This window comes from Hippichthys cyanospilos, chromosome 4 (genome assembly GCF_059441005.1).
Source record: "Hippichthys cyanospilos isolate Australia breed blue-spotted pipefish chromosome 4, RoL_Hcya_1.0, whole genome shotgun sequence".
Lineage (NCBI taxonomy): Eukaryota > Metazoa > Chordata > Actinopteri > Syngnathiformes > Syngnathidae > Hippichthys > Hippichthys cyanospilos.
Window position 1 is genome coordinate 13,062,274 of NC_142372.1, and position 15,933 is coordinate 13,078,206.

Below are 15,933 nucleotides of genomic sequence, written 5' to 3' on the forward strand. Positions count from 1 at the left end.
CACATATATTGTGGAGATACGCACTCTCCCACAGTTTGTTCTTCTCTTCGTCTTATCACAGCTTCTGATACGTGACTCTTTGAAGAATGCTCACTGTTGATAGGGGAGGAAATTAAAAAAAAAATGTATGGCCGTTGCTTGTTCATTCAGGAAAATAAGGAACAATGACTATACTGTTTGACAGAAACACTTCAAAGACGTGTTTTAAGTTTGAAAAATCTTACGTTACTAAACAAAAATGTCACATAAAGCAGATACACAAAAATGATTTACTTTCGGTCCTCTAATAGAAAATCATTTTTTTCATTCTGTCTGACTCTATAAACTACTGGCACCAATGGAGATTAATTGAATAATTTCCTGATCATTTCTCAGGGCAAACCATGATAGCTCTCAGGGCACACTAATGTTCCCCAGCCACTTGTAAGGATTCACAAATTGGCATTTGCATGGGTCTCTCTATCCATTTTCTAGACCCTCTTATCCTCACAAGGGTCACACGTCTGCTGATGCCTATCCCAGCTGACGTTGTGCAGTAGTTGGGGGACAGCCTGAACTGGTTGCCGGCCGATTGCACTGCACACAAAGACGAACACCCATTCACGCACCCAATCACAATTTAGCAAGCCCAGTACACCTGCCATGCATGTTTCTGGAGTGTGGGAGGAAGCTGGAGTGCTTGAAGAGAACCCAGGCGGACTCGGGGAGAACGTGCAAACTCTACACAAGAAGGTCGTTGAGAGGTAGATTTAAACCCGAGTCCCTGAACTGTGACGTGGACGTGATATTCACTGCGCCGCCTGGTCTATTCATAGTCATCACAGAACTGAGAACACCAAATATCTACTTATAATCCTGTTCTAAAAATTTTAATTTGGGAGTACATGAGGCCAGAAATAATATGGATAAAGACGCTTGGTGTCAGTAAATACTGTAGTAACTAAGCGTCATTATTTTGGTAATGGCAACATTTTTAATACAGTGCTTGAAGTCACTCTCACTCAATTAAACAGATGTACCTGAGAAAGTGTGTTGAGGTTTAACTGATGTTGAAGCGCTGCACATTCAGTGCTGCAATCTCTTCTTTTGTTACAAAGTGTTAGAAAGTGGCAGCATAACTTCTCTCAAGAGGCTACAGTTGAGAAACTACAAAATATGAAAATTATGGTGCCTTCCAATGATATACAGTATTCAAATTATAGCAAGTGTTAGCATCTAAAAATAGGTCTTGTTAGCTCACGGTTAGGGTTAGGGTTACCTTGTTACCTTGTGTAGGACACAACAACAATTTGGCGATAATCTGAAAACGTTTTTTTCTTATTTATTCAAACGTACCAAAACGTACCAGTTTTTTTTTTTTAATTGACATAAATAAGTATTTGCAACAAAATTGAGTAACAGAAACAAGGCATTTGTTAAACAAATACCTTATTCAAACAAAATTGAGTAACAGTAACAACAAATTTATAGCATATTTACTTTTGCTGCGACGAGTTCAGTTTTTCTTCCTCCATTTTCTGACGTTAAAGACACAGATGAAAACCTCATTTTGATTAATCCTGTGAGAATTTGGGTTCTGCATCATCACAAAGATCAAAAGGACATCAGACAAAACAAAGAGGTTAAAGTTTTTAGAGTGGCCTTATCACAATCCAGACCTGAATCTGATTGAAATGATGCGGCATGACCTTTAAAAGGCCATTCATGTTCATCCCTCTCCTAAATTTGCCGAATTAAAACAATTCGGCAAGGAAGATAACTCAAAATAACTCCATGGTGATATGAAAGACAATCATCAAAAGGCTTGATTTTGGTTCACAAACAACACATTGTTGTTCAATGTGTTATCTGCTTATTTAATATCAGAATAGCACCTGCACATTTGCTTGAGAACTGTGGCTATTTTAAAACCGATGACTGGTGTTTTTGAGACGACAGTCATGTTAAACCGCAAATGTTTTTGCCTTTAGGAAAACTGTCAAGAACAGGCTGTCTTCGGATGCATGCAAACAGATTTGTGTCCAAAAAGAGAAAAGTAATGTATTTTTCACGTGTCCCGCCAGGTCACATATCTGTGTAGTTTATCATGTGGCTTTTTGGCTTCAACAAAGCCTTCTCCAATTCCCTCGTGGCTCTGGAGAAAGTTTGGATCTTGTGTGTTTCTTGTTAGGGGTCACGGCTGTAGTGACCGTTCGCCTTCCTCTCCGTTCTGATGTTGTTTTAAACCCAGAGTTAACCACATAGTGATCTGAAGAAGAATGGGTGTATTTGGGGACCGCCATCCGTCATGTGGGCTGAAGGCCTTGTTTTCTCTCTGACCGGTCACCTCTGATGAATCCTCGCTAAATACTCCACTGGGGAAGGTAGGGCCAGCATTTGCCTTGGCTTCACAGCAAATATTTTGGCCCGATTTTCTCAATTGTGCCACAACCTTTTGCCCTCGGAGCAAATTATTTATGGTCCTTGTTTGTTTATCATGGGTGGACCCCGGAAGTTTTGACAGTTGTTGAGGGAGAAATAATTTTTCCCCGTTTCCATATTTAAGTCAACTACAGTATATGGACATCCTCTGAATATCTGGATGTTCTTCTGGGATATGACTTAGCCTCTGCACTAATTCTCAGAACAAGTCAGAGAAGATTTGATCTTCTCTAAAAGGTGCAATAAGCTTTTACGTAAATGGTCTGTTCACACTGTATACTTCATACTATAAAACAATCTTTTTTTTATTATGTTGAAATATTTTATGAGCCAAGAACGCATTAACAATGCAAAGCATTTTTGGAAGAAAAAAAAAAAGACTTGTGACCTGTTTATTTATAAACTTATTCACTACATTTGTAGTGGCATCTCTTGTTGTATTTTATTCAGCATCTCAAAAAAATATATCATGGAACATCGTTTTATTTCTGGCTCGTCAGAAAATTGGGTTGCCAGTGGCAATATCACTTAAAATGGAACGGAAATAATAAGCATAGAAAGAAACCTCAATAACACAATTTTGTAATGACTTGCTTCGTGTTCCAATAAATTTGCTCTCAATTTGAATAAGAAAATGCTCTCTTCCTCCCACTGTGATAAAAAGCAAGACATATTTGAAAACTCCTCCCATAATGCATACTGTTCTTGTCCACAAAACCCAATCAGAAAACAGGAAGTTTATGCTTAATAAGTAGATGTTAGATGGATATTTTATTCGTCCTGTGAGGGAAATGTGATTGTGACAAAAGCTTCGTCTCACATCCCCCTAAATCTCCCTCGTACCTTTTATTTTACCAACTCATTTTGCACAGTTCTGTTCAACTTTGTGGGATCAGTTTGAGGAAGATTCTTTCTTTTCCCGGTTCACATAGCAAAACTCATGGGAATATGCAAAGAGCCACTGTGTTTTTGATTATAATATATTAGCAGTATAAGTTTGCATCGTGAAGAATGGCATCTTCTTCCTCCCAACGTCCTGTCTTCCTCCTCTCTGAATGTTTGTCCCCTTCTACCCAAAATCAAGTCACTCACCACTTATGGTGAGGTCACAGATGTTCACTGGAATTCTAGACGAATATTCCAGATGGTGATGATAGGAAGTGTCTGATACTCACTGTCCACTATCTTGAATTCACACTCCGTCCTCGATGTTATCAAGAGTTGATGAGTTTGCAGAGTTAATTTGCAGGGGGGGGAATTTTTCAAAATCCTTCATGTCATGATCTGGATGGTAACACGTCCTCTTGGGAGGAACAAGTTTGTTTTGTTCTTTATGAATCTTTGCTAATTTGTACAAATATGATGACATCATATCCACCAATTAAGCAGATTTGGATATTTACATGCTGTGGTTGTACAAAGTGTACACACCTTTTAAAATGTTGATATGATATAAAAAGGGGATGGCATATTAAAGATGGGAAGTAAAAATGATGCCGATGCACCAGTGTGAGCACTGAGAACCCTCTCATAACTGAGATGTGACTAGACTATGTAGAGAACTGACCAATCACATTTCTGATTACTACCCCCAACTTTGACTGCTACTTGGGACTGTTCATTATTCCGCTCACCATACCTAAGCAAGATTCCGAATATTCTTTTGCGAAATGTGACCGAAATATAAGCAAGATTCCAAATGTTCTTTTGCGAAACGTAACAGGGCTTGAATGATTTTTCTCTGACAAGGGTCACTGCAGCGAGTCACTCGAATGATTTGACACAGCTATACGATTATTATCTAGCTTTGGGACTGGCAGTTCCTGGGATTCAGGGCACCAGAGATGGAATCAATGGTGGATGTACATCTACAACTACACTAGCAGTCAGGTACCCTCCTCTCAACTATTAATGTGATCCCTTTGATATGACCATAGCATGTGCTGATACTGTATGTCTATAAAAAGTCAGGAAAAAGCTACGAGAATAGTTCAAACACTTAACATGAGTAAAGTAAAAGTGTGTGTACACTTAGTTCTTAGTTATTTACTTTGGATTCCTCTTGTAATATTTACTTTTTTTTGCAATTAATTTGTACAAGTACCTATTATACATAGGTCACGTAATTGTAGAAAAACTAATTTATCTTGGTCTCTATTGTTCATTTCTAAAATTTCTGCCCACTGATCAAGTGTACGTACACTTTTTATATCCATTGTTTACATATTCACATATTACAATTACCAAATGATCTCATTGTATATATTACATGACATTGTTTAAATACACTGGTGTTATTATTATTATTGCGATTATTGTTCTATATGGCCTTAAGGAGGAATTTGATAGTGTGAGTCATTTGAGGTTGTGTTCTCTTCTCCTCCACTCTTTTTATATACTTGAATTGCATGGTGGCGTATGGTAATTAGGGCCCAAGCAGCTACCGCTGATTAAAGCCCTTGTTCTTCTTTGGATTATTTTTTGCATTTTATGTTCGAAATAATCAGCCAGCTTTTTGCATTCTTGTGGAGCTGTACAATGAGTCAGGGTCAACATGTTATTAATGATACACTTGCGTAAGCATTTTTGATCCCATGCCAAAACAATGCATTTTGTTTGACTCTGCTTAATTCTTGAAGCATATGTTTTTTTTTCCTTAATTCTAGTACACAAAGACTACGACAACTGTGTTCGGCTGTTACTGACAAGATATGCATCTTCTTACTTCATCTTATGAAGCTATTATGAAAGTTTGGCATGTTTCAAACTAAAAGGATGAATCAGAAGCGTCATAGGCTTTAGGTCAGGGTGTGCTAGAGAATTGTGTAATTGTTTTGATTGTCAGATGCCTGGCTGAACTGTTTTTGTTGACTGAAACATAATTATCAGCATTTTGAAAAAAAAAAGAACTGTGAAAGTAATGATTTAGAATACTCAAATTTAAGAGAACATTTTGTGAGGACAAGCGGTTAAGAAAAAAATCTTTACATTTTCGCTTTTTTAGACTTTTTCTTGTTTGTTCTTTTGGGAGAATCACTTCCTCCTCTTTCTTGTTTGTCCTTTTGGGAAAATCACTAACTTCTTACGCTTCACAAATGCACAAAGTGAGTCGGAGTTAAACTTGGCCCTAACTAATATAAGTGGGGTTAGTCAGAGCCTGCTGAGAAGTCAGTGAGGGTCGGGGCAAGGCAAAAACCTTTCTGGCTCCGCCCCCTGCCCTGTGTTATATTCCCAGAGTCTTCAGGGGGGGGCTTAAGACAAATCAGGGGTAGAGAAGTCGAAAAGAGGCAGTGATACCCTCACACACACACATACACACTCCCACTCACTTCACATACAGAGGGAGGCAGGCACACCTCCATTTTGGTCATCATCCACTCTTGATATGTTTCCCTTCGGGCGCAAATGATGGCTTGTTAGTTTGGGAGCTGTGACTTCTGTTTCGTTTAAGACTTTGTTATCGCCGCCAGTGGAATTCCATCTTTTTATTTGGACTCTCAACTCTCATACCCAATGCTGACCGAACCGTGCGGCGCCATGTCGATGGGCTCGGATGTCCGAGATCTGACTCTCCTGTCTCCAGGCCCCCAGGTACCCTCCTTAGGAGGGGCAGGAGGCGGCTGTGGTCAATGCACACAACTGTTGGACCTCCATCCCGGCTCTCCCTACAACTCCCTGCCCTCCCACCACTCCCTCATCAAGCAGGAGCCCAGCTGGGGGACCGCTGACACTATCGAGGATCCCCACTGTGGACTCGGGGCCTTCACGTTGCACTTCTCGGGCCAGTTCACGGGCTCGGGCCCTTGCCGGGTGGGAGCCTTTGGAGAGCCGGCGGCGGGCCAGCCTCGGGTTTTTCCCAATGGAACTTACCTCCCTGGCTGTATGGACAGTCCTCCTGCACCCAGGAATCAAGGTAAACATCGTCAGCCCATTACGCAGATCTCAACTGTTCAAGGGATAAATACCTTCTCGGAAACGTGATGTCCTCTACTCTAGGTTTGTTGGGTTACTCGGCAGTGTTGTGTCTAGGCAGGATGTTATGTGCTTTTTACAGGGACAACATGCCCTGTGTCAGGAAAATACTTGACAATTTTCTGGAAGCACTCTGACAGATACAAACATCCACCATGATCATGTTTCACCGTAACTTGCTTCCTTACTTGAATTAATTACAGGTACTCAGGGAAAATCAAAAATGAAAATGTACAATATTAAGCAGTGAAGAAAAATTGGAAAAACCGTTAAAAATTAAGCAGTGACCTAAGAGTAATACATTTGGTCATACTATATTATTAATAAACATTTATGGTCATAGTCTGCAGAGGTATACAGAGACCATTTATAACATTTTCATTGACCTTTGCGTTTACACTGCAAAGCATCGTAAGCACGATTTTAACAAGATGGAATATTATTTTTCTCCACTGGGAAACATTTCATTTTTAATTGATGAATTAAGCAAAGTATACTTTAGTTCTTCCGCTGGATCTTGACAGTGCAAGTGCACTTAATGTTGTGGCCCATGTGCACACATACTGTGTGTATATATATATATATATATATATATATATATACATCCGCTTGCATTACTCTTGTTATTATTCAACAATATACAGAGTTTAAAAAAAAGTTCTATAAAAGTAATGCTCCGATTACAACTACCTGGCCAAATAAATGGTGTTAGTTTTGTAGTTTTGTTCTAAAATTTCACAAGTGCTTTGTCGTTCTTCATGAGAAAAGGAACTTATTTACTGTATGCTTAAACCAAGATGGATGCCAAATACATCAAAATAAAACCCTCAGTAAAACCCTCAGCTCATCAATAGCTCAATAAAGAAAAGTGCTAAGAAAACTGTTTTGCTTAACTACCATATGTTATTTATGAAAACAAACCAAAAAAAACTGTTATACTGTGTTTTTATTAAGTGTTAAATTTTATTAACTGTTTAATTAAATGTACTAAATAATATTGTTATTTCGAAAACAATTTCTCTAATTTTCAAAATTAAGATAAATAAATAAACACAGTAATTATACATTTTTAAATAAAAATACTTTTCTAATCATTTCTTATGATTCTCCAAAGCGTCAATAGTTGTACGAGTCTCAGGTTTGTTATTTATTTCAACAATAAATCCTGATATTGGTTTTTGTGGACTTTGCAATCTGGATATGCAATCTGAATTTGAGATTTTTGTATGCAACATAAATATGAATCTCCATCGTCCAAACAAAGCTCCGTCAAGTCTGCTGGGGCTCGTTACTCGGAGGTCAGAGGTTGAATTGTGGACGTGTGCGCTGATGTGACTTCCACAGACACTGTGCATGCACTCTTGTTCGCTTGCTAGTAAAGTACTTTTTGATGAAGTGATAAACTGCTCTGCAAGCTGCAGGGATTTAAGTAAAAGATTGCGAGTTTTTTTTTTTCTGGAGAAAGCTTTCAACGGCCCTCCAAGGACTGACTTTTGAAACTTTCTGAACTTCTGCTTGAACTTGTGTCTTTGAGAGGAACTACCTTCACATTTTAATAATATTAATTTAAGCCACATCTATTTTTTTCTGGGAATCCCATTTTTTTACTGTAAATGTAATATTGTAAGGCCCACGGAGGAGGGAGGGGCGAAAAAATCAAAAACTAGAATTTTTTTTTACATTTAGTAATCCAATTAGTCTTTTAATGTCTCCCTCTTTTTTCTTTAGGTTATGGTGCAATGGGCTTAGACGGGAACCCCAGTTACCCTCACACGGCGCCTCACCACACCCCTCAGCTCTCCAGCCTGTCCTTCAAGCACGAGGACACACTGTCAGCGCCAAACAACATAGGTAACAGTCTACTTCCTGGCACGTTCCCGCTAAACTCACTCAATTACTGGAACAGGGCTGCGTTCACTGCAAGGTCATAGATGTAGCCCATCATTCTTTCTTTTGTTTTTCCTGTCTCTACCCCCCCCCCCCCCCCCCCCCTCTTTTTCACCGCGCGTCTCTAACTCGGCCATGTAAATCAAACCTTTTTCACACAGCATTTACACTAACTGCCTTTGCATTTAACACTCAACACTGAACAGCATATTCACCCAGTTACCCAGCATCCCACTGTCGGATGTTGGTGCTACTGTTCTGGATTAAAGTTGAAAGTTAGAAAAATAAAATAAAATCCATACAATCGTATACATCATGCGCCTCCACTTGCCTAAACTCATCCATATTCTGATCAACAACGTGTTTTGTGGAATATAAATTTGGCAGAACAAAATTTCCATTTTTATCTATCTTTGCTCATGTGATATTTGCAAACCTGAAAAACAGGTGAACTGAGATTTTTTTTTTTTTGCGACCTGAGCCCTTTTGCAATATGATGTCGTTTACAGTCGACTGCGAGACAAAATGGCTGTCTCCAGAGATGAATAAAAATTGTTTCTTTTATTCTATTTAATTCAAATTTGAAAAATGAAATATTCATGAGAATAAATAAAGCAGAATGTGTTTCTGCATACCTTTCAAGGGATTGTCCACATATTTAGCCATTTTCATCGGTAAAACATTAATATTTTGTCATGAATTCATTTGATAACTAGATTATTTCCAATATACAATGAATAGCTTTAAAAGTACATTTTGTTACCTGTGCCTCAGGGCTCGATTTGCGACTAATCAATGCTCATCTCTTGGTCATGTGATATTCAAAAGCTGAGCTGTATTTGGTCATTATCTGAGCCTTATGCACTTCTGACGTCATTGTCAGTCGAAGTGGCCAAATGTGTTTTTAAAAGTATTGAACAATGTCATCATCTATTTAATTATACACAAAATGTTTACTTTCTACTGCTGAAAACGGCTAAATAACTGGATCTCTTTAAATGGGTAAGGAACCATGATAAACAAAAATTCCCTAAACAATTCAAATATAATTTATACAGTAATTTATTTTAATCTCAGAAAATTCATTAGTCACAATGGAGAAAGAAAGTAATATGAGAAAAAAAGTTAATAGTTTTTACAATGCATAATAAAGTGTAAATGTAGGTTTTTTTTCAATTTTAAAATAAAACTCATTTTTTTGTCATTCGTCAAAATGGTCATTATGACGTTACTGTATACATGACAGGTCAGGGAAAAACTGACATTTCTCGTCCCAATTTGTGCTTCTTAATTTGTTCAAGAAGAAACCACCGCACCCGAGAAAAAAAAACAACAACAATAAAACCAAAGGAGAATGTGTTCTCTAAAAACAGTCAAAAAGTCTAAAATAACCAATTATTGGTTGAAAAAAAAGGACTGCCCTAATCAATCCAGCCAATACATCCAATTTACTTACCCTGCATGTTTTTGAAATGTGGGAAGAAATCAGAGCGCTTCGAGAAAAAAAAACAACACAGGGGCACAGGGAGAACATGCAGACTGCACATAGGAAGGTCAGAGCCCGAAGAGAACCCAAAGACTCCACATGTGAGGTGGACGTACTAATCAGTTTGCCATCATGCTGGCTGGATCCGTTGGTTAACTCAACTGTTTTAAAATTGTATGCCTTATGACATGTCAGTCTCTTGTTGTGCACTCACAGATGCAATTCATCGTGAGAACACTCGCAGCGGCCTCACAGAAGGATAAAACGATAATTTAGTTTGTTTACACTAACACTCCATATCCTTTTGCCCCTATCGCATGAAACCAGGCAGGCGATGTTTAAATCATTCAAATACATGGTAGTTATTCTCTCACTCCAAAGCTTTGTATAAACAGAACTGTTTTGTGATATTTGCAGTTGAGCAGCAATACCCGCCTCCTCCTCCGCCGCCTGCCGCCCCGCCTGTGTTTGGGTGCCACAATCCTGCAGAATCATGCCCAAGCAACCAAGCACTACTGTTGAGAAACTACAACAGGTAATAGGATTTCTTCCTCTCAATGAATGCACACTTCCCTGAAATCCACTCCTGAAAATCTCCCAAGTGATAACTGTTATTCCAGTTTTGAGGAGCCTCCAGTCAATCCCACTTTTTCTTTCATTAACAGCTTCCCGCTAATTTTAAATACAGTGATCAGTGATATTGAGGGTTGTGAGGGGTAAGTTAGGGCTGAGAATGTACTTTTATAAAAACCTGATTGTCATCCCAACGTGTTTCCATCTTGATGGAAAACATTTCTTCGGGTGAATTTGGTTGGAATTCTTTGAATGCCGACTTGAGATGTTTTGGGGAAAAAAAGAGGAGCATGTGCAACCCAAATACTGGAACAGCAGATGATAAGAGGAGACGAGAGACTTTGCTGTTTTTTTTGTTTTTTTTTTCACAACTTATGGCATGAGCTGGAACAAGTCAAGCAAACGTGCACGTGTGAGCACGCACATACACAACCATAGTGTATATATATGTCAGATAGCAGTGAGCCTTTCCACAGTTGACCGTAGTTCAGAGCTGATTATTCTACTTCCCTCAAGGACTTCTCAAGGAATGAAAGCCAGAATCCACCCCCCCTCCCGCAAAACGTTCCCGTCTTTAATGATACCGAGGACAGAGTGATGTCATGCGGTGGTTCGTGGCGTACAAGGCACCGAGTCGCACCCCCCTCTACCCTGCAGACAAACACAATCCCATCTCCAAGCGAGTGTGTTTTTGTGTGTACAGTACTCGAGTGATATGCCAAGGTAAAGAACAGGCTACAGCTCAAAGCCAATGTTTTTTTAATGAGGAGCGCGGTGGGCGTACAGGATGTGTTAATAAGCAAACCATTTGGAATCCCCCTTCATTATCTGCACAAAGGGAGAGGAGGGACATGAAGAACCCTCAGTATCATAATTATTGCCAGCATACTCCTATTTAAGGAGCCACCCCCTCCCATTTTTCAAAAACAAAAAAGATGAAACACTCTTTATCATTCCTGTCCAATAGCTGCCATTTTTCTCACACTGGTAATTGTTCAACCATTGTTGTGAGTTGAATATCAACAACAAAAGACATTACCAAGACGTTGTTGAGAAGAGGTGCTAATGCTGAATTGCTAGAGGTGTTGCATGATGGTTTTAGACTTATGTGTTTGGTTGCAGACTGCGTGTCAAAAAAAAAAAAACACAGTATGCGACCTGACCTGAAATCTTGTGATTCAGATTCAGATACAGGGTACTTTTTAGTCCCAAAAGGGCAAAGGAAACACTGTATCATGTGTAAACTTACCAACGACATGTTGTGGTAACATAATTAAATCGAATTAAAAAGTTTAATCCATTGTGGCACCTTTTGGTGTGCACGACCTAGCCACTGTGGGGCAGTGCAATGCAGACATGAAGGCAAAAACGAAGAATAGTTTCAAAACTACTCAAAGTGACTCAGTAAGCTTCTGTAATATTAATTTTTTTTTTTTGCAGAGGATGAAAACTATTTGTTTAGTACATTTGTTGAAACTTTTTTTAATCAATTATCCATTGGTCAATGCGATATAACACTACCACAAGAAACTATTTGTTAGCACATGTAAGGCATCTTATAAACGTTAGCATTATTATGTTACAAATTATGGAAATTCCTTTTTTTTGAATGATATCATAAAAGAATCAATGGAAAAATCAATGGGAAAAACACTAGGGAGTTGAAATTTCCAGCAGATGATTAAAACAAATCTAAAATTGAAAAATGCAATGATTCTGACATTTCTATGTGATTGCAGGACATGTGTGATTTAGTGTACAAAAATAACCATTGTCCAAATTTTGGACCATATAAAAAAATTATAATTAACATTTTTGACATGTATTTTAATTGGATTGATTGCATTGATTTTTCCTTTGATTTTTGCAACATTCCGTCGAATGGAGGTCAAAATATGTCGGCAAACAGAACATTTTTTGTTGACTTGTATTTCCCCTTACGAATGTTGGTGGCGGTAGAGACCAGTGAATGGCTATGTCTTAAAGTGTCACCCTTACTTCACAGGCTACAGACAGACCCTACTAGTTTTCAAGTTTTTATTGGTGTTAATAAATTTAAACTACATATGTAGATAGATAGATAGAACTGATGCTACAAACAAATTGAGTGGTTTGGGGGAAAAATATATTCATAAATAACTTTAATTATTATGCCTTTAAAAGCATTTAAAAAAAATAAGGAGAAAAAATGCAATGTGTATAGTTTGTAAAGTGTGTGCACAAGGGTAAAACTAAACAGATTTTGGCAAAGCAGTATGGTTGTTTTTAAATACGCAGTCTCTGACTGGAAATGTATGACCATTGACCAAACTCGTCAGTATTCAACTTTCCTATTGCAGAATATTTAAATATTTCACCACAAGATTTGAGCGTTAATCATTGCGTTGTTGCTTTTCATTAGTGATAACCTGTACCAAATGGCATCTCAGCTGGAATGCGTCACGTGGAACCAGATGAACACTCTTGCATCTTCCATGAAAAGGTAGAAACATGCTGCTGTATTCTTATAATCTTAATGAGGGAAAAATACTGTACTAGAAGAAGCCAGATGGCTGCTGGACGGCTGCCGGGGGGAAATCAAAAAGCAGAGATAAGGATAATAATGTTTGAATGTTTCACTCTGCAGGCTTGTACTTGTCCTCAAGAAATAAAGAATGATATACAATTTTTCAATGACTTATTTAGAGGTCATGTTTTGGTCAGCGCGTTTATGTTAGATATTTTTCGACATCTGCACAATCTCTTATTCAGGAGATTAGATTCGTCCAAAATGTTCCCTTTACAGAGATTGCAATATTCAGTTTAGATTTTAGATTTTTTTTTCTCATCCAGAAAAGTATGCTATAGAGGTTTTTGAATGTCTTTACCTTATTTAGGCAAATCTCTTTTGCTTTGCTTGATTTCAAATGTGGTTTCGTTTTGTAGCGGCCACACGACCACCTATGACAGTGATCCCATAGCTCCGCCCCCACCCATGTTGGTGAGCGCCCAGTACCACATCCACACACACGGTGTCTTTAGGGGACTTCAGGTCAGTCAAGTAAATGCATTCACTAAGGAAAGGAGCACCTAAATGAATAATGTGTGCGCTTCTCCTTCCAAAAGGATGTAAGACGGGTTCCCAGTCTGGCTCCACCAGTTGTAAAGACATCCGAGCCCGGTGAGAAGCGTCCTTTTGTATGCGCCCATCCCGGCTGCAGCAAGAGGTACTTCAAACTTTCACATCTGCAGATGCACGGAAGGAAACACACGGGTGAGTTTAAAGCTAAATGTACAATAAATGCACATGTGTGTTGGATCTATAATTGATTTAAAATGTCTACACACCCTTGTTTGAAGGCCAAGTTTTTGTTAAGCACAAAAGATACAAAACCATTATGACCTTAAACATGTACAGTAAACTCAATTGAAAAAAGTCCCTTTGTAAGGGCAAAAGAAACCTGTGCCCAAACACACATTTTTTCCACTTGGACATTTTCTACAGGAAACTTGTAACTAATAAATGAAGCATTCTTATTTTCTTGTCCCACACTGGTGCAAAATCTCTTCCTCTTAATTCCAGAGTAAAATTGAGAATAAAAATAGGCATGACAACTCAGTGATGTGAGCGTGCGTTTACGTTGCACTGGTGGTACGTGAACGAATGAGGAACTATGTTTAATCTCCTCGGACAGGGCCGGTGCTAAGAGCGCAGAACAAACAAGGGATTCTCAGAAATGGGTCAACGAAGGAAAATAAGACTTTGGTGTGTCTAGGGTGAGAAATTAACAGTGCAACATAGTGAAAAGCTGCAAGCTGCCTCCCTGACCACTTTTCTGCTTGTATCTTCATCATTTTGGAGTGATTCACTGTTCTTGATAATGCGACTGTTGTCCTAGTTTTTATTTACCACAGTTGGGTCCGACCACTACTAGAAAAGCTGAACTTTAGTTTGAGTTAGCCAAAGGTACTCGAACAAATGACAGTTGTGGGCCGGCGCCCACCTAACGTGTGTTTGAATATTCTTTGTTTGTTCTGCGCACAACCACATACATGGCCGTATATCTCTCTGTCTTCAAATTTATTATGCTTACTTGCTGGTTAAGAAAGATGGAATAAATCTTACAGCAACGGTGTGGTTCATTTGCAGGAGAGAAGCCGTACCAGTGTGATGTCACAGAATGCGGACGCAGATTCTCTCGTTCTGACCAGCTGAAGAGACACCAGCGCAGACACACAGGTACTAGAACGTCGCACTTCTGACTAATGCGCCGGTACTCTCCCTCACTTTCTTGCTTTACTATCAGCACTGTATATTATTTGTCAAATACTGTAACAATGTGAAACACAAGCACATGTTGTTAGATGACCTTTTCTCCATCCCCGGTCATTAACCCCCCCCACCGCTCACCCAGAACTTCGATGGTCTTTTTAAACATTTTTGAATCACTTTCACAGTATGGTATTTTAGTAACTTTCAAAACCATGTTTGTGCAGGAGTGAAGCCCTTTGAGTGCGAGACATGTCAGCGAAGGTTTTCACGGTCAGACCACCTTAAGACTCACACTCGGACTCATACAGGTAAAACAAGTGCGTATACCTTTTTATCTTCCTCATCTGCATTCCCCTCCTGGTCGGACTGCTGACCCTGGAGACGGTCCGCTTGAATATTGCGCCGAACTTTTCAACGCGTTTTCTCATTCAACGCCCTTTTGTTGCTTATTATTCAGGCGAGAAGCCGTTCACGTGCCGCTGGTCCAACTGTCAGAAGAAGTTTGCCCGCTCGGACGAGCTGGTGCGCCATCACACCATGCACCAGAGGAACCTGACCAAGCTGCAGCCTGCCATCTGAGCCAGGAAGGTGGCGACGTAGTGTGCCAGCCAGCAGAGCGAGAGAGAGAGTGAAAGGGCCAGGTCAAAGGTCATGGGGCTTTGCCAAATGTGCATAAGTGGAGGTCACAGATGATGCCAACCCACCTCGATCACCAGGCATCCACATGGTCCACAATATGCATCCCAGCCAGCACTCTTATTGGGTCATTTCCACTGAGAGGTTATTACCACCTTATAACTGAGCCCATAATTTAAAAAAAACAAAAAAAAAAACATGGAAGGAAACAGTTGATGCTTCACTTTTTAATATCATATCGCACTTGCACTGTTATTTGGGTTTCTTGTATGAAAATGTGCTGGATCGTGTAAACTGGATTTAGGAAATACACAGAGGTGATTTCTTACTTTGGAGGACGTAAACACACATTGCGCACCTAATAACTTTGTACATATGTGATGTATTTTTTATCGACATTCCTTTTGTATGGCGTGTTTTTTTAAGTCTATAAATGCTGATTTACATCATTCTCCAGTCTGTATGTGTGTGCATGCTGTCAGGTTAAGAGGCCACCTATGATGGAGGTGTTTGGGGAGTGACGGGTAGTAAAACAGCACCCCACCGACGCTCTGACAGGGCGCAGGTCTCACCCTCCTAAATCTTTGCCGCACATCTTCATAACTGGAAACATCTGGAGCTCAATAAATCTCATTATAAAAGACACATACCAAAGTGTCGCAACCTCACTGAGGGCCCCAGCATGCATTATTTAAGCACTAGTAAT

At 39.3% G+C, this 15,933-nt stretch overlaps 1 protein-coding gene across 2 annotated transcripts; it reads left to right on the top strand.

The window, feature by feature from the left end:
- The first annotated feature begins 5,709 nt into the window (after positions 1-5,709).
- On the top strand, positions 5,710-15,676 carry wt1b (WT1 transcription factor b). Of its 2 annotated transcripts, none has more exons than XM_088412816.1 (9): positions 5,710-6,334; positions 8,122-8,244; positions 10,184-10,301; positions 12,741-12,821; positions 13,265-13,370; positions 13,445-13,592; positions 14,469-14,558; positions 14,816-14,908; positions 15,049-15,676. In XM_088412816.1, the coding sequence occupies exons 1-9, from the start codon at positions 5,935-5,937 to the stop codon at positions 15,168-15,170; spliced, it is 1,281 nt and encodes a 426-aa protein (XP_088268942.1). In that variant the 5' UTR covers positions 5,710-5,934; the 3' UTR covers positions 15,171-15,676. The 2 variants fall into 2 exon arrangements, with proteins under 2 accessions (XP_088268942.1, XP_088268943.1); XM_088412817.1 differs by having other exon boundaries at positions 14,816-14,899.
- Positions 15,677-15,933: the final 257 nt, after the last annotated feature.

What these genes read in the sequence shown, in the direction of transcription:
- wt1b (XM_088412816.1), top strand. Translation starts at nt 5,935, where the DNA reads ATGCTGACCGAACCGTGCGGCGCCATGTCGATGGGCTCGGATGTCCGA. An exon ending in GTGTCTTTAGGGGACTTCAG is followed by an intron (nt 13,371 to 13,444) that starts GTCAGTCAAGTA and finishes TCCTTCCAAAAG; the next exon opens with GATGTAAGACGGGTTCCCAG. An exon ending in ACACCAGCGCAGACACACAG is followed by an intron (nt 14,559 to 14,815) that starts GTACTAGAACGT and finishes ATGTTTGTGCAG; the next exon opens with GAGTGAAGCCCTTTGAGTGC.